Source organism: Symphodus melops (assembly GCF_947650265.1).
Source record: "Symphodus melops genome assembly, chromosome: 1".
Classification (NCBI taxonomy): domain Eukaryota; kingdom Metazoa; phylum Chordata; class Actinopteri; order Labriformes; family Labridae; genus Symphodus; species Symphodus melops.
Genome location: NC_136691.1, coordinates 30038987 through 30066516, shown reverse-complemented (window position 1 = coordinate 30066516; position 27530 = coordinate 30038987). Strand labels below are relative to the sequence as shown.

Below are 27530 nucleotides of genomic sequence, written 5' to 3'. Positions count from 1 at the left end.
AGCTTGAAATGCTGTGTCACTGCACGCAGCCGGGGGAGTAGAGCCAGCGCCTGTGTGTTTCTGGGAGCCCGTCGGTGTGTGTGTGTGTGTGTGGCGTTGGCGGCGGCAGATAGTGGGCACATTGTGGCGGCGAGCGAGCCGGTGGGAGACACACTGAGGAGGGAGATGTTGATGATGACGATGCAGCTACGTAATCGCCACATGTTTCCTACCTCTCTTGCTCCCTGCTCTCTCGCTCGCTCATTGGCCCTCCCTGGTCACGTGACCTAATGCTCTACTTCTCCTTCCCTTAGACAGCTTAGGCTGCGCCGTGTTTCTCTTTGGGATTGACGCTCGTCTGTGTGCACGTACGAATATGTGTGGTAACAGAGAGACAGACAGTGTTCAATCTGCAGGGCCGGAGAGCGGCTGCGTCAGGAGGTGTTGGAACGGTAATGCAATAAGCTATGCTAGAAGAGGAAAAAGCTTAGGAAACAAAACAGAGGGAGCGAGCGAGAGAGGGAGGCAGAGGCGCTTTGACAAAGAAGAGAAAATGAGAGAGAAAGAGAAACAGGGAAAAGTCAAAGTAAGAGAGGCAGGGAAAGGCTACTGAAGTCAATCGAGCCGCAGCGCCGTGTAGCCGACACACGCTGCTCAGTAATATAAGAGAAAGACACAAGTCGAGAGCTGACAGCGATCTGCATGGGGGAGACGGCCATGTTTCTCTCTCCTCTTCCTCCACCTCCTCCTCCTGTTTTAATCTGCTCCAAAAAGTCCAGCAATGTTGAGGAGAAGAGAGGAGACGCCACAGTGCCAGTCAGCCGGCAAGCGGGCGAGACGAAACATCCGGCGATCAGGAAGGCGCTGGTGATGATAATGACGGCAAAGGAAGAGCGATGGTGAGGAGAGAATCACAAAAGGACGTTATTGTAGGCTGGCGGTTAGGAGCGGGTCCTCGTCCTGTTCCCACTGAACTGGGATGGCTTGATTGTTTGCCGCCCCTCTCTCTGTCTGTAGCCTCTTCTGCATCATCTTCACACCTTTTTACAGTGTCAGTCACAGTAACAAAAGTCTTTCCTTTGCTCAGCTGTCGTCTTCCTCTTGTTGTCCTTCCTCGTTTCCGTCTCTCCGCTCCATTCCCTCCTCTTCCTCTGGCTACTCTCTCTTGCAGATGTTGAAGTGTCACCCGCTTTTCCCCTTTTCATCTCTGTGCTCTTTAAGCTGTTCTGAAATCTTCGAGCCGACGTCCGCTCCGTTTTCTATCCCTTGTAGGTTATCGAGTGGCTGCAGAGGGTCGATTAACGAGCACAATGCTAACCCTTAGCTATCCTCAGCCAGAAGCCTTCCATGTCGTCGGCTTCCTTTGCCTCTTGATGGGAGGGCCAGCATGAAGAGCGCTCCCTTCGTTACCCGACCTTTCTCTTTCTTGTGCATGTGCTGCATTGCTCGAGGCTCTACAATCGGACAGAGGAGAACTGAAGACTGATGTTAAAAGTGAGGAATTGGCCACGATTGTGAATAAGGATGGAAAGAAGTAAAGCTATGGAAACGATTCTCGGTGTCACCTGTTTTGGCCCCGGGCTGAGCCGAATCCAGATGTGCAAACACGGAACAAAATCCCCATAAGGAAGACCAGCTCGTCTTTTCAGAAGGCACAAACAGCCAACATGAGATCCCTTCTTTAGGCTCCTGTTTCCTTATGAGTCTGTTGTGACTTGAGATTTGCGTGGGGTTTTTTTTTGCTTGGTAGCCGCCGGCGCGCGTCTGCACAGAGAACCTCTGTCACAGCTGAAGCTGCGTTAATAAAACACAAACACAGCAACGCATCATGTGCAAAATAATCTACTGCTCTAAAGCAAGTCGTGTTGGAGGGCATGGAGACAGACAGAGAGAGGGCTTCTCATTGGTGAGAGCTCTGCTGCGCTGTGCTGTTTCCTAGGCTGCTGCTAGCGACTATCCCCCACAGCTCGCTCTGTTTCTGCTCACTGCACACTCCTCCATTCCATCGTACGTGCCCGCTGTGGCTCAGATAATGGCCTCTCGCTCTGCACTACACTGAGGAGAGAGAGGAGATGGAGGGAGAGGCTGCACGAGAGGGAGGGGTATGGAGGGAGGGAGGGAGGAGGGGGAAGGTGGGGGCTTGCAAAGAGAAGCCGACTGCATATGTAGCCGAGAGAAAGAAAGAGGATATTGAAAAAGGGAAGGGAGGAGCAGACAGAGATAATGAGAAAGGAAAAAGGAGAAAACAGAAAGAGTCGGCCATAAGAAGAGGCGAGAGAATGAGAAACGTGCGTGCCGTGCTGGGGGGAGGTGTGTTGTGTTTGTGTGGCTGTGTGTGCGTGTGTGTGTGAATGCATGCATGTGTACTTCGGCGCTTGCTCTGCCTGAGCGCCGCACAGACTGAACGAAATAACAAGGAATACAACCCGACCACACCGGACTGCTTTTGAGCTGCTGTGCCGGCAAACAAGTCTCATGCTCCTCTCTGTCTCCTCTTCTGCGTTCTGCTCTCCGACCGGCCGTCTCATTAGGACATTCAGGACCGCGTGAGTATGCGCCGCTGCTCCCCCAGCTCTCAGCCGGCTTCGTATTGTCACAGAGTCTGACTCATGGTCCTGCTCGGCACAGCATCAACATGAGGGGATGGGGGGGAGGAAGGAGGTTTAGGATCAGCTGTGTACTCACAAGCTGAACTTGTGAGCAGACAAATTGACCCCCCTCACCTCCCTCGAATCTTTAAACATTTTGTCTCCTCCCTCTTTTTTTTTTTTTTCTTTATTGCCCTGTCAGTGCTGCACAGTCCTCGCTTCTCTGCCCTCCTGTTTAAAGGGCTCCCAGTCTCAGGTGTCTTGTCAGTCAGGTTCTGCAACAAAGCAATCTGGTTAGGTGTGTGTCTAGACTGTGCAGTAGTATGTGTCTGAAATAGTTATAGAGAAATAGGACAGAGTGTAGTGTAGGCTCTGTCCCGGTGTAAATATTTGTCAGAGCATGTGATCGGCACAGTCCCAGGCAGGTGTAAAGCGCTGCAGGTGTGAGTGCAAAATGTCAATCTGAGACCCGGAAATCAGAGTCCACGGAGGTGTGTGTGAAGGTCCTGCACATTCAGTGTGTCGTGTGATATTTATGATCTGCTCTGAGTGCAGTTGTGTTGAGGTGCTTTAAACCGGCGTGACAGGTTTGTCTGCGGACGAGTCTGCTGGTAAGGAGAAGTTGAAAAAGAGGCTCTGTGTCACTGATAGTGGTTGTGGGTTTTCAGATTGTGCAGTGTTGCACTCTCTGTTTCAACACACTGCAATTCTCATAACTGCCGTGCACAGCTGACCCCCCTCTCCTTCCTCTTCCCTGTCTATTGCCTCTGATAGCGCAGACATGGGGCCTCTCACGTATTGCATGCCGGCTGTTCACTGCCACCCCCCTGACCCCCCCCCCCCCCCCCTCCCTCCAGCACACCGCATCTCACCAATACCACCGCCACCCCCTGGGACCCCCTGCAGACACACTGCGCAGAAGGTACATTCAAAAGGCTGCAACATGCTGCCTCTCCAGTAATTAGCCACTTCAAAGGCTAATCTCAATAATATTCAAATGATGGTGAAGCTGGACATCAGGCTCACTGGGACACTGGAGAATCTACAAGCAGACTTTTTCTTTCCGGAAACTTCAAGTAAATATTGAAGCTAGAACATATAGGGTTCGGAGATAGACGTTGGTTTTTAGGGAAAGGAAACATTTATATCGCCGTAATTCTCTCCTCGCCCGCTTTTTTTGTTGTGTCTTCTGTCAGTGCAGGATTGTGTTTGCAGTCAAAGCTGCTGAACAGTGCGAGGCACCCTGTGCGTACTTGTTTGAAGTATGTTTACGAAGCCTGTTGGCTTCATTTCATCGGGTCGACACAGTGTGTGCCGAATAAGTACACACTCCTGGGTCTGTTAGATAGCACGTGTCAGTCACAACATGAACTCTGTCAATTATTCCACGAGCTCGACCTTGAGTCCTCTTTGTTTGCTTTTCCTCCACAGGCTCATTTGACTGTAAAATAAGGAGAGCTTACCTGGACATAAAACAGCCAGAAACTTGTAGGATTGAAGCACTTCATGTTCTTCACTTCGTTCTCATTACTCCCCCCCCCCCCCCCCCCCCCTTGTATCAAATGTCATTTGATACAAGGGGGGGGGGAGACAAGGTGATGTGTTTGCAGTTTTCGGTCAAACCACCAATTTGGTAACTGTCCCAATTTCGACACAGAGGAAGTGAGATATGTGGCAGCGCTGATCAGCGCCTGTGTAGCCGAGTGTTTGAGAAGCCTTCTCCTGCTGCTGATTTCAGACAGCTTGTTGAGAATGCAGACCACCTTGTTCTTCTTCGAGTAAAAGGCTGGCTTCACCTCTCGAGCAGGTGATATGGGATTTTGCCAATCATCAGGAGTTGTCTTTATGAGCGTTTATCTTTTTTATCCAGAGTCCAAAACAGAGAGTTTGAAAAAGATAAATGTCCTCGTTGGAGGCCCGAACGCTTGAAGAAGAACAGGAGAGTTGACGAGAACGATGGCCAAACACCTCACAGATGAACGATATTTTTGGCAAAAAAGTCACGTTACTCAGGTATACAGCAGTATATGTGTGCTATGCACAGGATGAGCATCCAATCAAACATTGAGGTTTAATCCTAGATATCAAACTCTGAGAATACATCTTCTCTTAATCAAAGTTTGAGACAACGAAAGGTAAATCTTGAAATTCCCAGCTAGACCAGTTTAACACGGCACACTTTGCCTGTCTCTCGACTCCTCCTTTATTAGCATTTCATTTGCAAATACATTTTTCACGTTTCTGTAAATATTTGTTTCCTGCTCATTATGGGAGCACCTCTCCTCTCCATGGAGATTGACCAGATAGTTTGAATTTAACAGTAAAACTCCTGGTGGGAGGGTTCTGCCTCGGCAGCTGTAATTATCTCGAACCCGCACATTTTTCAAACGAGACTCTTCTTCACTCTTGACTAATAGATTTCTAGCTGTCTCTCTACCTCAGAAACCACGTCTGTACCCGATTATCTCATTTTTACCAGGAGATATCTGGGTCATTTTATTCTCCCCTCTAGGCAGGGATATTGGCTGAAAATGACATTGAAGGCATTATTTACAAACTAGTTTTCATCTTTCTTTGGTTTGGTATGCCATCAGTAATTTAGACTTCATAAATACATGATATTCTGAATGTTGTGTTTCTCCCCTCTTATGGTATTTAATGTCTCCCTTTCTGCCACTCACAGACACCTTTTATCTCCATCTGCCTGCTTTGCATAGCCCAACTGACTTTTCAACAAAGACCTTCACATGACCTGTGACACTGTCATTAATGACTGTTGTTCTATATGTGTAATATATGTGTAAGAGCTGTCTTGGAAACATGGAGCCTGATCTGATTGGGTTTATTATATTAAACATATTATTCAGGTACTCTGTAGCGTGTGTGATGTTTGCTCACCAGTCCTGGATTCATGGGTTTCTTGTTACCTCACTAACCTCTCTCCCCTGTTTGTCTTTCAGACTGTTCGTGAAGTCGCTTCAGTGGATGGCCCCAGAAGTGGTGGCCAGATGGAAATTGGGTCACATGACCGCCTCCAGGAAGGCGCATTGAGCCTGGAACTGGCCAATGGGCTGAATCCCTACCCTAACAATGAAGACACCTCTATGGAAACAGAACAACACAGGGCTGGAAGTGTGCCCCCAAGACAGTGGGTGTCAGGACATGGCAAGGTCAGTGACACCCCACAACAACAACCATGTTGGAGCGGCAGCAGTAGTACGACCACTGGTGAGCATGACCACCACGCAAACATGGAGGATGCCCACAATCTGGTGGCTTTTTCTGCTATTGCTGGCTCCTTGCCTCCTTCTTCCTCCTCTTCCTGCCTCGTGAAGCCTAATACAGCCCAGCTTTATGAGAAGTTTACCAAGGAGATGGGTGCTGAAGGAGCTCAGGCCAGAGTCCCATCAGGGACTCCGAGGAGTAGCTGCCAACCTCCAGAAGACTTGAACACCCTACAAACAGCACTGAGTCAAGCCAAACATGGACACAAGCCCCCTAACTGTAACTGTGATGGGCCTGACTGTCCAGACTATCTTGAGTGGCTGGAGAAGAAGATTAAGTTGGCAAACAACGAGGATCAAGGTGCGTGCAAGATGGCTGGCACACCTCCACATTTAGAACCCCGTCCGCTTAAACCCCATTTGCAACGTCAGCCCTACCCCCAAGTGAATGGTGGCCATCATTTTTCTACATCATTCTCCCAGCAGCAACAGGGAATTCAAGGTCCCAACACAAACCAAGTGCCCGGCTCTAGACCCCCAATTCCCTGCTCTCCCCAGGTGCTCTCTATAGCCAAGGAAAAGAACGTCAGTCTGCAGACAGCCATCGCCATAGAAGCCCTGACTCAGTTGTCTGCAACTGGTCCACAGGCTGCCAGTTCTCCAAGTCAAACCCTGTACAACAGTAACCTCCATCACCACCAACACACGCTCAGCCTCCACTCTCAGCCCCCCAATGGCACTAGCTTGATCCCATCCTCCCCCGGCCCTCATCCCTCTCCTTCCCGGTCTCAATCCGTCCCTCCAGGACTACACACTAGCCAGCCGGCCTCAATGTCCTATGAGCATCACAGGCCCCAATCCCAGGGCCAGCCACCTCATGTTACCCCTCTCTCATCTTCTACCTCTCCCTACCCAAGTCAGGGAAAACATCCAGGCATCCACCCTAATCCCCAGCAGTGGCAGCAGGGCTCAGTCAGAGGGTCTGAACAGAAGAACCAGTGGATGTGTGTGAAGTCTGAGCCTCAGTCTAACTTTACTGCTTCACCTCAAAGTAACTCAGACCCCATGTCAGAGCTCAAACAGCTGCTTGGTGACACCAGTGGCAAATTTAGCAACGCGTTTAAGCTTCCAATCACGCAGCAGCTCAGATTGAGCCAAAATGGTGGAATCCAGGCCCAGGACAACCCTGCACTGGCCAAGATAAAACAAGAGCCAGACTCTGGTGAGCGCTATAATCACACTGCCTCCATGGGACATTACGGCATGGCTAATTGTCAGCAGCAGAGTCAGCACTATCCTGGCACTCCCCTGTCTCCTGGCCAGGCAGCCATCAGCCACTCCACTCAGGCAGCTCTGCAACAGCACCTTCACTACAAGAGAAACCTGTTCTCTAACCACTCCTCTGGCTTAGGATCACCAGGCCCTCGTGCACCTATGGCATGCCAAAACTTGAAAAAGTGGTGGCCACAGATGGAGGCAGAAGGTTTGCCGCCACATCTGGTCATCAAACAGGAACCTAAGGAACCCAAGAAGAAAAAAAGCAGCCAAGCATCCCCTGTCATAAAAGCTATGAGTGGGATGCTTTCATTCCCTCCCATGCCCAAACCCAAACAGATAATCATTAAGAAGACCAAGCAGAAAGCCTCGTTGCCAACCTTCCTGCCTCAGACTCAGATTTCAGTACAAAAACCACCCATCTACATGATGGACAGATCCCCGGCCCTGACCAGTCTGCCACCAGGTTGTCTGCCCCCTCTGCCCCTCCACAGTAACTCCACTCAGGCTGCTGCTGCAGGCCTCCCTGCCCCAGCCCAATCTCAGGTATCTATTTCCAACTCCTCAATGAATCCCTCTTCCTTTGTCTCCACCATGTCAGAAAACACTCCAGCCCTCATGGGCCATCTGCCCCCACCTGGGGCCCCTGTATCCCATGCAGAGTCAGAAGAAACAGGCAACCAGGCCTCAAGTAACACCAGCACCACCACACCTCTGACCTCCACAACTTCATCAAGCACATCACAATTACAGAGTCTCACCAACATAGACCCAAAGTATGAAGAACTGATCCGCCAGTTTGAGGCTGAATTTGGGGACTCAGCCTCGGATGCTCTTGCCAGTCAGCCCATGGAGTGCACTGCTACGGCCCCTGAGCAGGGGAGCCAGTCCCAGGCCACTCCGGAAAACTTCAGTACTCCATCAACACCCAAATCCCAGTCAAATTCTTTATTTCATACCACTCAAGCCAGCTCCACACCTCATCCAAATGATCATGAGGCGAAAGCTAATAAGGATGAGACGGGGACTCCAATGGAAGAAAACTTAAACCAGGCATCCGCTGAAAGCCCACTGGAGAAACGGCACGAGGGTACCCAACAAGTCTCTCTGGCTCAGGGTAACAATGTGGAGAAGCAGCAGCAGCCGAGTGTGTTAGAGGATATGTTTAGCATGCCAGGTTCTCCGTTGCCTAAACGCATGAAGATTGAAACCTCGGGGGATATAGCAGTACTTTCCACCACATGCTATTCTGAAGAGGACACGCCAACTAAGGACAGTCTACCTTCCTCCCCGTCTCTGAAAGGCTTCCTAGAGTCTCCTCTTCGCTATCTAGACAGCCCCCTCAAGCCGATACTGGATACACCGTCCAAGGACCTACAGGCAGAGTTTCCCACCTGCACCTGTGTGGGTAAGTCAGAGTGTCACAGTTCCTTATCTGACTTGAAATTTGGTGACTGTCTGTAAACATGAGCATTTATTCGACATTATTAATTATGTTTTAACAAAAAGCAAAAGACTCACAAACTGTCCACTCACCTGGGAGTAAGAATACATTTTAAATATATTACAAGTAGCGGTAGAAGCTTTAAAAAGTCTTATGGGCTTTGTTAAAGGTCTCATATTGTCCTCCTCTTCATCCAGTTTAAAGAAGTCTCAGAGCTCCTCTTCAACATGTGTGTGAAGTGTGTTGTTGTAAATCCACTCTGATCCTGTATTGATCATGTCTATAAACCCCTCTATTTCAGCCCTGCTCAGAACAGGCTGTTTCTGTGTCTGTAGCTTTAAATATGTAAATGAGCTGTGTCTGACCACGCCCCCTCTCTGGAAGGGCTCGGGTGTACTCGCTGCTTTCTGGCTCCATGTCCTATTGTTTACGGTGAGAAGGCAGACTCAGAGGGCAGAACAAACACCTAGCTGTGGGAGTGTCACCCACCTGGGGGAGGGGCTACTGCCCTTTGTGATGTCATGAAGGGAACATCTCCAAACGGCCTGTTTGAGTTCACATTTTCTGAAAAGTGGAGCAGGCAGAAGACGGAGAGGATGGGTTGGGGGGGGTTTGGAGACAGACTAGACACATGTAACACATGTTAGAGTTGGAGAAACATTGGGAGGAGGATTTTACAGAATAAGTGACCTTTAAGACTTTTTTGAGAGAACCATTATTCAAGTCATTATTGTGTCAAGGTATTAGCTTTACTGAACTTACTGAACCATGCAGCACAACTTTCAGTCCCAGTCTAATTCAGCATCTGGCTGCATGTAAAGTGTGTCTACAAATGTGTGTGAGCGGCTGTGACTGTCCAGACTGTGGCAGTGAGAGGCAGCGAAGGCAGCGGCAGTTACAATAGCAGTGGTGGCAGAAGGAGGCTTTTGTGTGAGTATGGGTCTGGCAGGCAAGCAGGAGGAAGCCTTTGTTAGCGAGGAGGAGTTTTGTCCCATGGTTCGGGTAGCACGCTGCTCAGGTTATTTGTTTACAGCACTGTTGGTGGTCCTACATGAGAAATCAGGAGAATTTACAGTGAGATTAATTTGCAATGGAGGTATTACCATTCGATACACCAACATCATCTGCTTTTTACTAAAAATAGAAAGATTTCAGTGTTTTCGAAAAACTGCTTCAGCCTCTGTGTGAAACAGTTTTTTGACTCACAGCAGTGAATCAGTAACGAAGGTTTTTGATCCAAGAGAAATAACCAGCAGATTAGCTGCACTGTTAACTTTAGGGCAATGAGGCTATGAAGGGTTAATGTTTGGGACCTCGAGCCTTACTGTCCCTTTACAGTGAAACAGCAGGGGGAGAGCAGCTGCAGCGAAACACTTGTTCGCCGTGTGCTGTTTCTAACAGTAACAACAGGCAGACAAACACGGCCCTTCAGTGGGACTTGGACTTACACACTGGCCCTGTCAACTCCCCATAGCATAACTGCCCTGGAATGAGACTCCCAACACACACACACACACACACACACACACACACACACAAGGAGTGTGAAACCTTAGTTTGACACACATGCACACTCAACCAGATTACACACAAGAATTTTGTAGGACTCCTCCACTTCCTGCCTGGAGCCACGCCCCGGTGCCTCCCTGCATTAACAGGGAATGTGACCTCATGTTGCCTCTGAACCAAGAGATACACTCACCACTGGGTGTGTGTCCACATCTTATATCATTAGCTGATAGTGCAGGGCACTACCATTCAAAGCATTTCGCTAATGTTGTTGTCCAGAGGGAGGGGTTGTTACTCCAAGACAAAGCAGTATTGTGCACAGCAGGCAGGAAAACACAGAAATATCCTCACAGGAATCCAGTTTAAAAAACAGAAAAGCAAGCTGAGTCATTGAGCAACCTTCATTACACTGTACAGAGTACTGTAGTCATGTGACTTTATGTCAACCACAGGCATGTTAAGGACGACGATCAAACACTTAAAACAAACATTAATGTACACAGACCTTCATTCATCACGGCATCAAAATGCTTCTGATTTACAAAGTGTCTCAGTGTACAGTCTACGCTCTGTGCATTGTGAGGGTGTGTGATTTTGTGTGTGTGTGTCTGTGTGTGTGTGTGTGTGTGGGGAGCAATGAGTGAAACATTCTCACGCTTTTCAAAGGATGCCTTGCCTCTAGTTTAAAAAAAGGATGTCTGTTCTGATCAAAGTGAGGCTGTCACTTGAATAAGAAAAGGTTCAACGAGGTTTTTACGTTTGTCAACAAATTATTTTTGAAATTATTATTTTTTTTTTTTCAAATTATTTTCTAAAGCAGAGAAAATCTTAAATTAAAGGTCCAAACAGTAAGATGTGTAGATGATGACGCTCTCTTCCTGTGTGATCAATCAGCCAATCAGAGAGCTGCTCTCTTCCTGTGTGATCATGAAGGAAACCTGCTGTGTTGAAGCTTCTCTGACAACAATGCAGCAGCCAGTATGTCCTCCTTCTAACTTTAGATTCTGCTCCTGAATGCTCTGGATTTGTTTGGACCATAGAAGGTAGGCGCTTTCTGTGTCCACGTTTTCATTCATATTCAGAAACAGTACATGATGCAGCGTGTGGAACACGCCTCGCTGCTTCTGTACTGTTTCATTAAAACTCAAAATCAAGAGGTGGAATCATAACGCCTTGTAAGTAGTGTTGAAGTCAGGATCACAGGAACCGAGACCAGGACATACCCGAGAGCTTAAATCATGTGTGCAGCGTGACACCGGGAAGGTTGCTGACGTAACCAGGGGGTAACCATCAAAATGTGAATGAATTATTAAGTTATTTGTCCTTTTACAAAGAGGCGTGTTCCTTCGAGTTACAACAATGACGAGAAAAAATATAATTATATATATAGTGGTGGTCTGAGACCGAGACCTTCAAGAACCAGACAGACTGCGAGTCTGGTACATCTCTACGTTTAATTTTAGATTTTATTCTTAAAAGGTTGAATAAATACTAGAACAAGATTTAATAATAATAATACAATGAAACACATTTTAAAGTGCTGCTTTCTTACACTGTCCCGTCTGTTTTTATCTAGAACAAATCCTGGAGAAGGATGAAGGGCCCTACTATAACCACCTGGGATCTGGACCTACAGTGGCCTCCATACGAGACCTGATGGAGACGAGGTGAGCCTTCTGTCTTCCCTTCTCTTTCTCTCTCTTCCTCCTACATGCTCTCTCTCCTCCCCCACCTCTCCTCTCTCTCTCTCTCTCTCTCTCTCGCTCGCTCGATCGCTCTCCCTCCTCCTCCTCCTCACTGCGTGTCCTCAGGGAATCTGTGACCCAGAATCCTGTAGGAGGAACAGGAAGTATGAGCATCATCAGCATATCAGAGACAGAGCGAGAGGCACATGAGTGCAGGCAGATGATAGCTGAGAGTGAAAGGATTTATTGTAGGAAGGACAAACAAATGAAATCACAAATAGACGAGAAGACGAGGGCGGGAAGAAGACAGAAATGCTCGTTTTAGAGGAAGGTGTGATAGAAGACTGAAATCCTTTTCTTTATTCTTACATCTTACTAAAGTGCATCTGATCACGTATATATATACGACGTATAGAAATGTCTTGTTTGGCTTTTAGAAAATAACACAATAATTATTAAGAAGATGTGACATTTTGTTGTCGTGACAGTCTAAACACAGAGCTGCTCTGTTTGAAACCTTAAATTACAGAAATAATCTGTAATCAGAGTGAAGCCTGATAAATGAGGCAGACAGTGAATGTTTGTCGCCATGACTCAGTAACACACTCGCTGTGGTCCGAGTGGTCAGGGCGCACGCCTCATGTAGGCTGCAGTGGTCGAAGCGGGCGGCCCGGGTTCATCTCAAACATGTGGTCTGTGTGTGTAATAAAGGAACGAGCTACCTGAGTGTGAGGCCATGGTTCACAGTCCTGGAGGAGACGCAAGTTCGTCTGATATCAACCACGTTAAGAAAAACGGTTTATTCAGGATATCAGAGAACTGTCACAGCCACCTCTCTGATTGGTGGAGCTTGCTGTTACCATGGCAATGTTTCCCGTCCCTTTGCACTGAATGGGAACGAATAGTCTCGCTAGCAGGCTGGCTAGTTAGTTTAGCCAACATTAAATCTACTAATGACCTTATTATACCACAGAGAATTGACTCAGGAACAACATATTGTACTTGTTTGTTTTGGCGCTGAATAAAATGTTCTACAGTCACAAGTATTGATGGAGCTGGTTGTCATGGTTACAGGCTTTAATCTCTTGATATAAGGGTTTTGTGAAACTTCTGAATGGGGAACAGAATAAACCTTAACATGTTTTCCAGAGCAATGTGCACCATGTTGTGACCTTCTAAAAGCAGATTATATGATTGCTTTGCTTGATATTTCCAGTACCGATCATTGATCATTGTCCACCCATCGGGCCGTTAATCAATGAGAAGCTGTCCACAAAGGGACCAACTGGTCATTAGTCGGAGGAAAGCCCGTGTGACTGAGCGGGGATGTTGCACCTCCGCTCTTTGTTGCTGCAGAGATGATGTTCGAGTTAAGTCCCCAATGTCTCTGGCTGACCTTTGACACAACTCTGACCCCGAAAGGCCACCCCTGTGGTGACAGAGGCTCCTTCCCTCCCACTCTCTCTGCACCTCAGCTCCTTTCCTTTTCAGGCAGAGCCCTTTGTTTTCACTGTCACGCCGGATCTGCTCAGAGCTGATCTTTTTACAATGGCAGGTGCCAGGCAGGCAGGAGACCTGATATGAACCGTGAGCTGACATCTGACAAGTCCCCCTGACCTGTCCCCAGATCAGTGCAACCTCCGACCCCCCATTCTGCTCTCATGCACCCCACCACTCTCCCTCAGTCCTGCATGGAGAAGCTTGAGTAAAAAAGGAACCGGACTTCGGTGACCTTTTTATGAGGATGTTTCACTTCTCATCTGAAGAGATTCTCAGCAGCCTGTTGGAGAAAACCTGTTCAGATGAGAAGTGAGACACCTGCAAGAACGTCCACAGAGTCCAGTTGCCTGTTGGATCACGCCGTGGACTATTATGGCCTCAGGAGGAGGGATCACGAGAACCCTGAAATAAACACCTAGACCATGCACAGACGGTGCATTTTCATAGCCTCTTCATAGTTTTTAGCGTCTGGTTTTCAAATGTACCGAGATATTTGATTCAAATAGTTGCTCGTCCCTCCTCCTCTAGCGATGTCAGTGGCACATGTCTTACAAACTGCAGGCCCTCCATGGACGCATTTTCTTTTTCTGACCATCCGAACAAGTCGACTTCTTCTGTCCAATAAAAATCCCTCTCTCTCTGAAGCAGCAGTTGGGTTTAATTAAAGCAACACAACAGATACACTTGAGCGACTGATATCGATGCATGCCTCATTCTTTGCACATGGGTCGATGGTTGTCAACAGGCCTCATATGCACCCGTGTTTGCTGCAACTCTAATTAGCACTACAAGGAAAAATAATCTCCAAACACTCCATGATTTACCAAAGCAGATGTTTACAGACACATACAAACAGGAATGTGTGCACTCAGCGTAAGCTTGTTCATGCACCTGTGGATGCAAACAGCAGCTCGTAGAAAGAACCCTCTCGCTGGCATTATGTGCAGCCCAGTGGGATCCTGTTTACTCTACCATGCTTGTGTGATTCTCAGCAGAGCCTTGTGAACACTTCTCACCAGCCAGTGCTGCTGATATGGGTCTGTCTTTGTCCAAGTTGCCTCAGAGTAAATTGCAAACATTAACTCCTGTGGGCACAGAGCTGGAAACAGTTTCAGAATGAAAAACTCATCTTGATCTCATCTGAGGTCGGTCAGCAGTGTCTCTTTTGATTGTTTTTGTAATGTGGAGGCCTGATGTTTTAGGACAGTGAATATTGGCACTCATCCAACTGTAAAATAAGATCATCCATAATTGATCCCCAGAGGACAAGACAAGAAGACAAGTGCGAATATGAGAGCAAATAAAAGAAGGAATAAACAGACGTTAAAATCGCAAGTTTGCACAACTATTAAAGGAGCAATATGACATATGCCCCCTAGTGTTTAAAATGAGTACTGCAGTCTGAACTCTAATCATCACAGAGAGCTGTCTCCCCCCCTCCTCTCACACAGGTCAGCATGTGGTGGACACTGTAGCTTCAGTGTTTAGCCAGCTCTGCATGTGGTGGACACTGTAGCTTCAGTGTTTAGCCAGCTCTGCATGTGGTGCACACTGTAGCTTCAGTGTTTAGCCAGCTCTGCATGGGTCTGTAAAGTTTTCTGTGTTCTAACCTCTCTCCATGTTTCATCTCCAACATTGATCCTAGTTTGAGCAGCTTTCTGCTGCTGGAGCTTATTAGAAACATGCAGAGGCTTTTTAGCTCGGGTACAATCACTTCTATCTGAAGCAGTTCCCCTGCCCGCTCTTTGACATCCGTGCTATCTGATTGAGGGGTAAACCTGCTCAAGCGGATAAACCTGCAAAACCTAAGTTTTTCATTCTTCCCTCTGCAGGTACGGAGAGAAAGGGGAAGCCGTCCGGATCGAGAAGGTGGTGTACACAGGCAGAGAGGGAAAGAGCTCCCGAGGATGTCCTATTGCTAAGTGGGTAAGTGGTGTCACGTCACGTCTCCGCCATGTGGGTCAGGTCTTTGAAGGAGCCTTACATGACTAACCTCGGCACTGAGGTCCTTTTCTTTATGAGAAAACATGACACAAACGACAGCCTATCAGCAACGGCTTCATTCAGTATGTGTGTGTGTGTGTGTGTGTGTGTCCATGTGTGTTTAATGAGGGTCTTGGGAGGAGTCCTGGTTGTGTTTGTCAATGAGCAAATCAGTTGGAGGTCTAAACATTTTTCCCATCTCCCCTCACGTCACCCCTGACCCATCCTGCAGGGTGTGTGTATGTGTGTGTGTGTGTGTGTGTGTGTGTGTGTGTGTGTGTGTGTGTGTGTGCGTGCGTGCGTGGTGTGTGTGTGTGTGTGTGTGTGTGTGTGTGTGTATGTGTGATAATAAAAGTGAAAGAGGTTGGGGCTTCTACATATCAAATTTTGTTAATCTGAAAAACAGTTGTGAGGAATCAGATATGGAGATATAAGATGCTTTGTCAGCTTGTGTCTTTTCATAAGAACATTTTTATTTACTTTGACTCTCCAGCTTAAAGCTACATGTAAAGATGGCATCAGGTCAATATATATCAGTAATGGTTTAAAATACAAGAGTTCCCTGTATCGTTAGCTCTGGAGGCAGAAGTCCTCACATGCAGGAAACACAGAACATAGATTTAGAGATGATGTGAAAATAACAGTAAGCTTGGTTTTCTGTCAGGTGATCCGTCGCAGCGGCGAGAAAGAGAAGCTGCTGTGTCTGGTGCGTCATCGCGCAGGCCACCACTGTGACAACGCGGTCATCATCATCCTCATCATGGCCTGGGAAGGCGTCCCCAAACCCCTGGCTGATAAGCTGTACCAGGAGCTCAGCGACACCCTCACCAAATTCGGCAACCCCACCAGCCGACGCTGTGGCCTGAATGATGAGTGAGTCTCTGATGGGTTCCCTTTGAGCCTTGCTTTTCTCCCCTAAAGGCTTATGAAAAGGCTGATTACACACAGGACGGTTTTTAAATCTTAACCAATATTAAAAAGTTCGAGAACAGAGACACAATGACCTTCTCGTTCCAGTTCTGCTTGGCGTCAAACATTTTCAGTTTCTCGCTTCTTTCACGTGAAATCACAACTGTGATCAACCCAGAATGTTCATGTGTTTTTGAAACATCAAGTAAAATAGCTGCAGTGTAAGACAGTCCAGGGACAGACAGCCAGACACGCTTACATTCACATAGTAACCTAACCAGCATGTGTTTGGACTGTGGGAGGACGCCGGAGTACCCGGGGAGAAACCACGCCATGCAGACCCCACACAGAGAGGCTCCTGTCAGATAGGGATTTAAACCAGCAACCTCCTCACTGTGAGGCAACAGAGCTAACCACTGCACCGCCGTGCAGCCCTGAAGCCCTCGTCATTCTCAGAGGAAACCGGTTCTTTTTCTGGGACACTCGCTTCCTACCTTTGCTTGAGTGTGCTCGTATATCAGGGGGCCCGTGTTGGTCTGGTTGAACATAAATAGACAAACACATGCTGCTGTGACATTAATGCTAATGTCCTCGTTGGCAATTTCCCCTCTCTGCACAGATAATGATGTGAAGTATACAGTCCTAAACTTTGATCCTGCTCACTTTCTCCCCCTGCAGTCGTACCTGTGCATGCCAAGGCAAAGACCCTGATTCTTGTGGCGCCTCCTTCTCCTTCGGCTGCTCCTGGAGTATGTACTTTAACGGCTGCAAGTACGCCCGTAGTAAACTGCCGCGCAAGTTCAGGCTACAAGGAGATCACCCTGAAGAGGTACGCGTCATATCAAAGACGCTTGTTTAAACCATTCAGACTTATTAGTGATTTAAACTAACATTTCAAGGCTCTGTTTTCTTCTGACCTATGACCTCTTCCTTTGCTCCTCAGGAGGACAAACTCAGGGATAACTTCCAGCATCTGGCAACTGAGGTGGCTCCTTTGTACAAGCAACTGGCTCCGCAGGCTTATAGTAACCAGGTTTGTTGAACAATCAATCAGCCATTGTTTGTAATGAGTGTGGGATAAGAGAGCATGGGATGATATGCAGGAAGGTTACTGTTGTCCTTGCTGCTGAGTTGGAGCTGGGAGCAGCTCCGGCGTGCATGAAAGATGATGGTTGGAGTGGACACACAGTCTGATGGTGGGGGCTGGGCTTCAGTGACAAGGACAAGGAAATCCTTTACTGTATGGACCTTTAGACGGTGACAAACTGAACTGAAATGAGCAGGGACTAAACCTGTCGTGAGAAGGGTGCTGTTGTAAACAAAGTTCTCTCTGTCCTGTTCATCAGTGCCAGTCCGAGGAGAAAGCTCCAGACTGCAGACTTGGCTTGAAGGAAGGACGGCCATTCTCCGGAGTCACGGCTTGCATGGATTTCTGTGCCCACGCTCATAAGGATCAACACAATCTCTACAACGGTTGCACAGTGGTACGATAACGCCCCGTTCTCTCCCTATACTGGGATCTGTTGTGTTTTGTGTTTGTGCCTAAAAACAGTTTACATTTCATGTCCTACACCCATCCAGGTGTGCACTTTAACGAAGGAGGACAACCGATCAGTGAAGGAGATCCCTGAGGATGAGCAGCTCCATGTTTTGCCTCTGTACAAGGTGTCTCTGACTGACGAGTTCGGCAGCGAGGAAGCCCAGCGTCTCAAGATGCAGACTGGAGCCATTCAGGTGCTGCAGGCTTTCCGCCGGGAGGTGCGCAAGTTGCCTGAACCTGCCAAGTCCTGCAGACAGCGCCGCCTGGAGGCCAAGAAGGCGACCTCGGAGAAAAAGAAAAACAAACTCCTGCAGCAGGCGGGGGAGACTCCAGAGAAAACTGTGGTCAAGACTGAGGGCTGCATCACCGCTTCCCCTCAACCCCAAGGCAATAAAGGTAATGTGGTGTTGTTTTGCTCTTCAAACCAGTATCATGCTGTCGCCAACAGAGGTCCAACCTGTCTGATCATCTAAAATGTCTTTGACTAGAGCCGAACCCTCGGGCGATACGTACACTGTAATAAGTCATGACCTGTAAAAAGAAAAAAGAAAGAAATGCAGTTGACGTTAACTTTCTAATAACTTTTTCTTTGTTTCAAACATTCAGCAATTATCAAACAAGAAGTGAAGCCCAACATTAAGAAAGAGCCCTTCAATGGATCAATGGATGGATACCCAGTGCAGGCAGCAGACCCTTTCAACAACATCTATCCACACGCTGCCTACTATGCAAGGGGAGGCCTCCCCCCGACCGGCCAGCCCTCTGCTCCAGACCCAGTTAACGGTTACCATCACAATCTGCACTATGGCCACTACAACTACCCCCCCAACGCACTTTTCCGCCCTAAGTTAAGGACCTACGAGGGTCGAAACGGCTCTCTGCTTAAAGCTGGCAGCAAGGTCGACCAGGTGGACATGAAGCCTGATTTTCAGAGCCTTCAGGCGAGACTTGCCCAGTCCTACCCCAGCCACCCCGAGCAAGCCAACCAGCTTAACCACAGCGCTTACGCCCAGCCGGCAGACTACAACCAGTCCCGTCCTTCCTCCGTCTCTTCTGAACCCTCCAACCGAGGCACTCCAGTTATCAAGCAGGAACCTATGGACATGCCAGTCTATGAAGGCAGCCAGTCTGGTGCCAACACACCTAGCACTACCCCCCAGCCTTCAGCCTGGCCAGGACACAAGCTTAACGGAAGTATCGTTCCCAACAACTGGGAAGGCCATTTGAACCCCAAACTCAGCCCTGATAGCTCGTTGTTGAATGCGGATAAGCAGCAGTTTCACCAGCATCCCCAGCAGAGGCAGCCCTCTCCGTACCCCCAGCAGTGGACATCGTACCATGGCTCAAACGCCATGTTGACCTCTCCTGTCCCATCGCCCTCACTACAGGTACCTTCCTCTCCGTCTCCGTCCCCTCATTTAGGATCCACACGCTCGTTTACCCCACGCCCAAGCACCCCTGGTTGCTCTCACTCAGGCTCAGTTACACCACAGCCAGGCACTCCAGGCCCAGGCACCCCAAGACACTGGGCCAGTCCTGCTCCCAGTCCTCAGCCGAATGCTTGGGCCATGGGGCCTATGGCTTACAGCCCTGGTTTGAAGCACAGTCATCCTGCAGGAGCCTACCCAGACAAGATCTGGTCAAAGACGGGGGAAAGTCGTTGTTCAACGCCTCTTGGGCTCCAAGAGAAGGCGTGGAAATCTTGTGGGGGTTCAGTGGCAGGCAGTACCCCGTCCCCTGCACCTGAAGGTCGCCTCTTTCCCGACGCCCTGCAGCAGTCAGATCAGGCCTGCTGGAACCCTGGCCGAGCGGAGAGTAACGTGGAGAACAACAAGGGCCGTGAACTCGATGATGATGAGGTGTGGTCTGACAGCGAGCACAACTTCCTGGATCCCAACATCGGTGGTGTAGCAGTAGCCCCAGCCCACGGCTCCATCCTGATTGAATGTGCCCGTCGGGAACTACACGCCACCACTCCTCTCAAAAAGCCTGATCGCGCCCACCCAACCCGCATCTCCCTGGTCTTCTACCAGCACAAGAACCTCAACCAGCCCGTGCATGGTCTGGCTATTTGGGAGGCCAAAATGAAGCTGCTGGCAGAGCGAGCACTGCAGCGGCAGCAGGAAGCGGCTCTCCTTGGTCTCTCCCAGGAGGAAATCAAGGCCCTCGGAAAGAAACGCAAGTGGGGGGCTACAGCGGCAGGTGCCAGTCCAGGACCTGGACAATCTAAAGACAAGAGGGAGGGGCCAGTGACGCGATTAGCCCCGACTTTCCACACCACCTCTATGGTTACTGTGTCTCCCTATGCCTTTACCCGCCTCACTGGGCCCTACAGCCACTTTGTCTGAGGTCACGCAAACACAAACAGACTGATAGCTACAGGGTGGTGCAGTGGAGGCTTGGAGAGAGCAACGAGCAGGATGAATGTCTGTCAGGCATCCCGCAGTCTGCTGTCTCTCCACCCCGCCCCCTCCACGTTTTTATTGTTTTTACCTCATGTCAGGCAGTGGTTTGGGCTTCAAGCACACTGCCTGTGGTGCTCTTCCTCTCTCTTCCCTGGAGAGGAACTCCATTGCTTTTTCTTGTTTATAGAATTTTAATGATTCTAATTATTGCTATTATCAATATTATTATGATTGCTATTGTTACTGTCAATGTTGTTATTACAGGTATTATAATGAAGACTTGTTTGTTTTTATTATTGCTGTTTTCATTAATGTTATTATTAATGACGTGATTGTTTTTTTTTTTTTGGTTTTTTTTTTGGGTTATATATTTTTTTAAATCAATCAGTCTGCGTCTGTCAGACTCGGACATTTTGCTTTTTCCACGTTTGGAAACCGTGTCCCCTGTTTTTCTGTTTGATTTGAATTTGTCAATCTTCCAGCTGTGCTGCGAGGAGGAGCAAACGTCTGTCAGGCCGAACAGCTAAATCGATATTTCAGTAATCATACGTTCACACCGAGTACGGAAAAGTATTTTAGACATGCATCTCTATATTGACGATATAAAGAAACATATCTCTGAGGCTTTCACAAAGGACGAGAACTTTTATTTTTTTTCACTTGGGCTCATATCCAAACCTTCTCCAGTGGGTCGACCAGCGGTTCCACTGCCGCCCCCGCCTCTCACCATGCACCCATAAACACTAAAACACACCATCAGACCCCCTGTGCATACAAACCCCCTTCTCTTTAGAACATATTTGAAGTATGAGATCCTGGAGGCTATGTGCACGGCGCAGGTCTTTAACTCTTTATTCGAAGCTTGATCCAAAGGCAACTGGACGCGGTTTAAGATCAAGTCCAGGTGTCTTTGGATAAAGCTTTGAGTATTCCCGTGACCTGGAGTCTCCACAGACGGCCCTGCAACATGACCACTGGAGCTCTGGTCCAACGAGCCAGCCCCACTGTACTGGAACCTGCCAATACCCTTTTTTTAAAAATCTTCCCGTTAATGTGGAACTCAAAAACGGTCATTTCAGATTATTTTTCAGATTTTTAACCACACACTCTGATGACTGTCCCTTCAGCAGGGGAAACAGAACAGCAGAGCTTCAACTCTACTTTCCTGGTAGTTTTGTGAGTGAGCCGAACTCTTCAAGCTGAAGAATGTATGAATATGATGCCCGCTGAGAAAGTCATTGTTATTGTCCTTTACATGATACTGAGGAAACGAATGCTGCTGTTCTGCTCGTAAGATGATGCTCCTTCTCCAATCCCCCCCCCATACCCCCCCAGCTTTCGACTGGTGCTCAACTTCCAGCCCTGAATGATTCTCATTCTGCTTCTCTTCATGGTACTTGATGCTGTACTTCGGTGCTTTAACTCAAATCTGGCTCAACTAGCGTTTGCACACACCTTTGTTTTGACCAGGAGTGAGTACCAGATGGTGATGATTGGATTTCTTTTGTTGCTTCTTAAAGACATTGGAAATTTCTCAAGCAAAGCAAACGATGATGAATTAATACTTAGATACTTGTCTTTGCCATGTATTCCCTGTTTTTTAAATATCTGGTACTCAACCGGGTAGAACAAGTGATGCTGTCTGCAAATGTCATTTGGCCTAGATCTGCACACACGAACGAAAAACAAGGCAACTTTACCTTCATCTAACGATCAAGTAGAGGTGAGCACTTCCCAAATGTAACCTCTAGAGGGCAGCAGAGACTGCTGTTTCAACACACCGACAAGCACTCGAGCCTTGCTGCTTTAGACATCCATGGCCAGCAGAGGGCGGTATCACACCCTGTTTGCTGGCCGCTGATGAGCAAGGCTGTGGTTTATCCTCGCCTGTGAACGCAGTCTGGAGATGCTTTTGGGAAGGAAACAGTGCTAGGACAGCGGTGCTTTTGGTGCTCCTACACACACTCTGGTGCTGATCTTTCACACTTGATAACCAGTGAAGGGCCCACTTCTTCCTCTGCATGGTGCTGTCATCTTCAAGCAGAGAGAGGTGGGCCTCGTCCCGGCAGAGCCATCCAGGCTGCCCTGCGCTGCAAGCTAAGTCCTTGGACCCGAGAACCGGTTAGGTGTTTATGCATTTTTTCTTTTTTATGACAAATGCATTCAGCCTCAAAGACGCACTGTCGAGGCCGAGAAAGCACAGTCATTGAAACCATTTCAACCTGAGAGTTACTGAGAGTTAAAGGCAAACCTTTGGAAATGACAGATTCTGGGAGTTAGCGCCAAATGCAGATGGGTCTCTCACTTTGTGTGTGTGTGTGCGTGTGTGTGTGTGTGTGTGTGTGTGTGTGTGTGTGTGTGCGCGTGTGTGTGTGTGTGCATGACAGAGAAGAGCCAAAGAGAGAGACTATTTGGTTAAGAGCGCTGTACGCCATCTTTATTTTCACCCCGTCAACTCGACGACTCTTTGACTCGTTCAAATGGTTTGAAGCGTTGAAAATGAAAATGAACTCCCAGAGCTGGCTCGCTCCTCTGAGACTGGGGGGTTGTTTGGGTTCGGCTCACGGCCCTGGTCGTCTGTGAAAGACCTTGTTACCTCTCCCCGGGGGGTCTCCAGCTCTCTACCTCACGCTGTAGAGACACTGGTCACAATCACAAGTTGCTACTGAGGGCAGAGAATCGCATATTATGTCCCTTTGTGTGCTCAAGACCACCACACTCATTTGAACCTCTTCTGTTTGTTTGTTTTTTACTCTTATTTATTACTACATGGTGATGATGATGATGATGATTGTCTTTGATGTTTTGTTTTGTTTTGTTTTTTTCCATCTTTTTTATATAGCTAATACAAATTGTACATAGAGAAGAAAAGATTTATAAAAGCACTTTTAATCTTGATTTTAATGACAAAAAGAAAGAGCCGATTATTGACAACTTGAAGCTTAGGGTTTTTATTTTTGTTTGTTTGTTTTTTATTTTCTCACAAGAGAGATAAGAAATGTAAATATTAAAATATTTAGGTAAGATTATTTAACTTGGTGAGGATAGTAACTAAACCATGAATGACAATGGGGTATTTTGAAGTCTTTGACGACCCTCGACGACGCTCAGCAACACTTGGCCTCCACGTGTTGTGCGTACTTTGTGTGCTTAGTTACACTGCTGTTTTGCTTTTCTTGAGTACTGTAGCCCTTGACAGCATGTAACAGACAGAGCTCTGTCACTTTCTAACAACACGTTCGTTTGCCCAGTTATGAAACATGAAGTTCAACCTGTCACGATGAACCTTCAATCCCTGCATCCAACTAAAGTCGTTTTTCTACTCGACAGACTTTTTAAAGCCGGTTTTTAACAATGCTTCTGTTGTACTCCAGCACATTGAGAGGCTCGTGAGCTGCTTGTTGCTTAAAGGGAGTTGAACATTTTCAGTGATGCTTGTGTGCTACCGTGAGTCAAACGAGAGGTTTATCTGATGTCTGTCCGCTCGACGTGGAGCTGAATGCAGCAGCTGGTTAGTGGAGCCGAGCAGAAACACTTGAAACAGGACGGGAAGCGTCGCTCTGGAATCTGTCTGGAGCCACTTCTGGAAGGTCGAGATCAGAATGAAAGCTTTTTTACTCGGTCTTGTCTCAGTCTCGGACTGGACCGGACTCTAAATTTTAAACCAAGACCGCCACAGATTTTTTCAAGTCATTACTGCGACTGGAAGGAAAACGAACAAATAACTTCAATTCATTTATGATTAGGTTTCTATCCCAGCTGACACAAGATGAGGATCTGTCAGTGACATTTGTGGTCTTGGTCTTGATGTGTTCTCGGAGCACTCTGGTTTCGGGTTACCATGGTCTTGACTTCAACACCTGGACCTTCAAAGTCACGTTGCGTATAAGTCCTAAAAGAATCTTAGCATGTGAGGAGGTCGGGTAGCTCGGTCGCTGTAACAACACAGGAAGTCACTGCGTCCAGCGGCCAGACACTTAGCTCCCGCCGTGTGGCGCTTTGGTTGGAGGATTTTGTCCCTTCGCTAACAGCCACGCTCGGTCTTCTTACCGGTTTCTAAGTGGTTGTTTTGCGAAGCTCAGCTAACTAGCTGCTGTCTCTGATTCACATGTGCAGGCACACGTCATGTTCCCTTGAATAATCAGTACGAGCCTCTTCGTTAGACCATGAGCAGGACCCGCATCTAAAAGGATATTCTAGTTAAGGTTGTCAAAGTTAAAAGCCCCGCCTACTTCTGTCAGTTGTGTTAGACTATCAGGTAAGAGACTTCCTCCCTGCTTGTTTAGATGCGTCTCTCATTATTACCTACGCTAGTTCTCATAATAGTACGTTTGCACTTGGTATAAAAAGGAGGACACACGGTGTTTTAGTTTGTATTCATCATTTGATTCTCACATCACGTCCAACCCGTCGTTTGACTGGTGCAGCAACGGGGCCCGTTTGACTTTTAGACTATAATGCATGGCCCAGGTTGCACACACACACACACACACACACACACACACACACTTAGTGTAACAATGGGTGCTGAGGATACAGTGTACTTGATATCTTAATAACTCTGTAGATTCTTAAATGTCTCACTAGTTCGGTGGCTGGTTCTCATGAGAAGCGACGCCTCCCGAGCACGTGTGCAGACGGGAGGTCGTTCATCTGGTGCTATGGAGCTACACCTACAAATTCACTGTGTAAAATAGAACATGAATAAAAAAAAAAAATGTGAGGGATAAAAACGACCACCACAAAATATTTTTTTCTGAGCTCTTTCGAATGTGAAGAGATCAATACTTTGGATTCTGCGCAGTTTTCACGAGATGCTGAAGATGAAGCTGCCTCGGTGCTGACTTTGGGGAAGTCTTTTTGTTACAACGCTAAACAAAAAAAATAGATTTTGAGGGTAGGGGGTGCTCAAAAGGTTCATTTCATTCTCTCTTAATAATCATTCCACTTTGTACTTGAACTCATTATAACCAGAGTGAGATATGGAGTCATGTAACACGAAGACTGTTAATCTGGGTTTCATGTTTGGTGCAGTGCAAGTACCGAAGCGACCTTTAGAGTTTGTCGTTCATGATCACTGAATGCTAAGATATTGAACAATATAAGAAAAGCAACTGTGTACTGCCTCCCTCAGACATGCACTTCCTTTTACTCACCCCTCTCTCTTTTCTGTCATCACCTTGTACATTTAGACTCACACACACACACACACACACACACACATGACATGTGCATCTCACTGTGTTCGGCCAGCTTTTTAAACACCTTCATTCATGAACACTTCACAAATTTGCGATGAAGACTTTGGACCCAGGCCCACACGAGAAGAAAAGAAAAACACACAAATGAACCTACACAAGTGGCAGCTACATTCCTCTTTGAGTTTTAGGATTGTTATTTTGGTTCTTTTTTTTTCATGTCAAGGATGCAGTATGTAAAAAAAAAAAAAAAAAGTGTTTTTGTTCAGTCTCTCTCTCTTGTAGCTGTATGGTGTATTATGTGAATACATAGTGTATGTGGTAAAAACCCCACAATATTGTTTTATGTTGCGCGATAAATAAAGACATTGAAGTGAAATGTGGCCTGATTTTAATTTCTTTACACAGATTTTTAGAGCCAGAAACAGCCGACTCAGGCTCTGTGTCCTCCTGGCGTTCTGCTTCATCAGGGGAAGAAACTGCAACAGACCGAATGATTATTGTCTATCGATAAACGGTGTGGCTCAGAGAGGATTTAGAAATGGTCAAGCACTATGGAGTATATTTTATATAACTGCATATACTCTGCACTGGTCGGGGGGGGGGCATCCAAACATTCACACCTTTAGACACTTTCAAGTCAGCAGTGAACCCTGCGTGTGGAGTAGTTTTATGTAAATAATGTAATCTGAATATAATTTTTTTTTTTTTTTCCACACCGATTCAAAGCAGAAACTGTGTTATGGTAAATGCACTTGAGCTTGCATTTTTTTTATTAGGTGATGCAGAACAAGATGTTTCAGTTGCCCCCCCAGACCCTGCAGAGGGGGTCAGCTGACAGGTCGTCCACCTTTTCTCATTTACTGACTGCTTGAAGCGAAGTTTGTTTTTTGTATAGTTGAGCGTGTCTGTGAAGTGACGTGTGTTGTTTTTACCTCCTGAGCTCGACATGAAATCAGTTTGGTCTTCACAGTCACTCAGCTTCAGAAAGCAGTTCATTTATTAAACATGCAAATCGTTTATCAGAGGTACAAACCTTCTCCAAGGCGCCCGTGACGTCCCCACCGCCACCGCCGTCCTCCTTTATGCATGGCCTGCTCCGACCTCCACCTCAGCGGCGAGGAAGCATGAGGAAGGAGAAGGCTCGTTCCTGTCTAGGGCTGCTCGATTATAGCCAATACGATTATTTTGATCAATATTGAGATCACGATTATTTGTTGATTTTGTTGTTGTTATAACTGCAACATTCCTGCTGGTGTAAAATTATGTGCATCGAAATAAAAGTGGTCCTCTTATTACCCAAAATTCAGTACTTCTCCTTAGAGAGAAAAGAAAAAATTAATAAAATAATAAAGAAAATTGGACAAAACGTCAACAGGTCATATTTCAGGAAGCAGGTGCTGTCATCCTCTCAGAGGGAGAACTCGTAGCCGGTGTGCAGAGGTTCTTCTTTGCCAGTTTTGAGAACGGTGAGAGGAGTCTCTTCTCCCTCCACCAGTCCAGCGGGTCCTCCTCCCTGTCGGAGGTACGGCTGCAGCTCGGAGAGGACTGGATCGTTGTGTGGCTCCCTCAGCAGTCTTCCTCCTCGCCATTGCAGAAGTCAGTATTTCATGAAATGCTGCGGCGTTGTCCTCAGTGACGTACTGCAGCTTATATTACCATATCAAGCAGTTCTTGTGTCAGAGGGTCTTTGTATGTTTCATCCAGACAGTTCATGATCTTTGTCTCGATGGTGCAGCTTGTGTCATCGTCGGTCTGAGAGCTGAACAGGTGGAGGACTGGCTTCACTCAGGAAATTCTGATTCTGAGCTGAGGGATTTGTTGACGTCTGTGTCCTGCCAGGTGGGGATGAGGCACCTTGATCGCCACCTTGTGGGTCACTCGGTCTTCAGTGCATGCTGCGGAAGCTTCTTTTTACGTCGTCAGCTGTACAAGAAACGGCTTTCCACCTTTTTGCAGAGACCCACTGAACATTTGCTCTGTTGTCTGTTAATAATGTAGTAAAGTGTACGACGCAGACAGGCCTCTCCTCCTCCAAGCTCCGAGAGGCCATCGTCTCCCTCAGGACCCGGACAATTAACTCTCCATGTGATCTCGCGGGAAAAAAGATGTTTGAAAGCATCGACTCTGCAGTGCAAAACCCCCTCATGCATGAACTGTCAAGCTCCTGTATGGATCCATTGTGCTGCTTGACTATTGATCTGTTGCAAAGTACTTTGCAGTGGCAAGATCACTCTTTATTTCCCCTCTGCATTTGTATTTATTTATTTATTTTTATTTTTCAGTTTTAC

General features: G+C 47.4%; 1 protein-coding gene across 4 annotated transcripts in view; it reads left to right on the top strand.

Moving 5' to 3' along the window:
* The window catches only part of tet3 (tet methylcytosine dioxygenase 3), a 38533-nt gene extending 12915 nt beyond the window's left edge, over positions 1-25618 (top strand). For 2 of the 4 annotated variants that reach the window (XM_079363557.1, XM_079363556.1), the window contains exons 3-11: positions 5528-8474; positions 11596-11686; positions 15037-15130; positions 15852-16060; positions 16775-16925; positions 17040-17129; positions 17443-17580; positions 17678-18032; positions 18243-25618. In XM_079363557.1, the coding sequence (XP_079219683.1) occupies positions 5528-8474; positions 11596-11686; positions 15037-15130; positions 15852-16060; positions 16775-16925; positions 17040-17129; positions 17443-17580; positions 17678-18032; positions 18243-19984 (5817 nt within the window). In that variant the 3' untranslated portion in view covers positions 19985-25618. Of the gene's footprint in view, positions 1-129; positions 879-2104; positions 2526-5527; positions 8475-11595; positions 11687-15036; positions 15131-15851; positions 16061-16774; positions 16926-17039; positions 17130-17442; positions 17581-17677; positions 18033-18242 lie in introns of those variants that run through there. The other 2 variants (XM_079363554.1, XM_079363555.1) reach the window with 2 other exon arrangements.
* The last annotated feature ends 1912 nt before the right edge of the window (positions 25619-27530 follow it).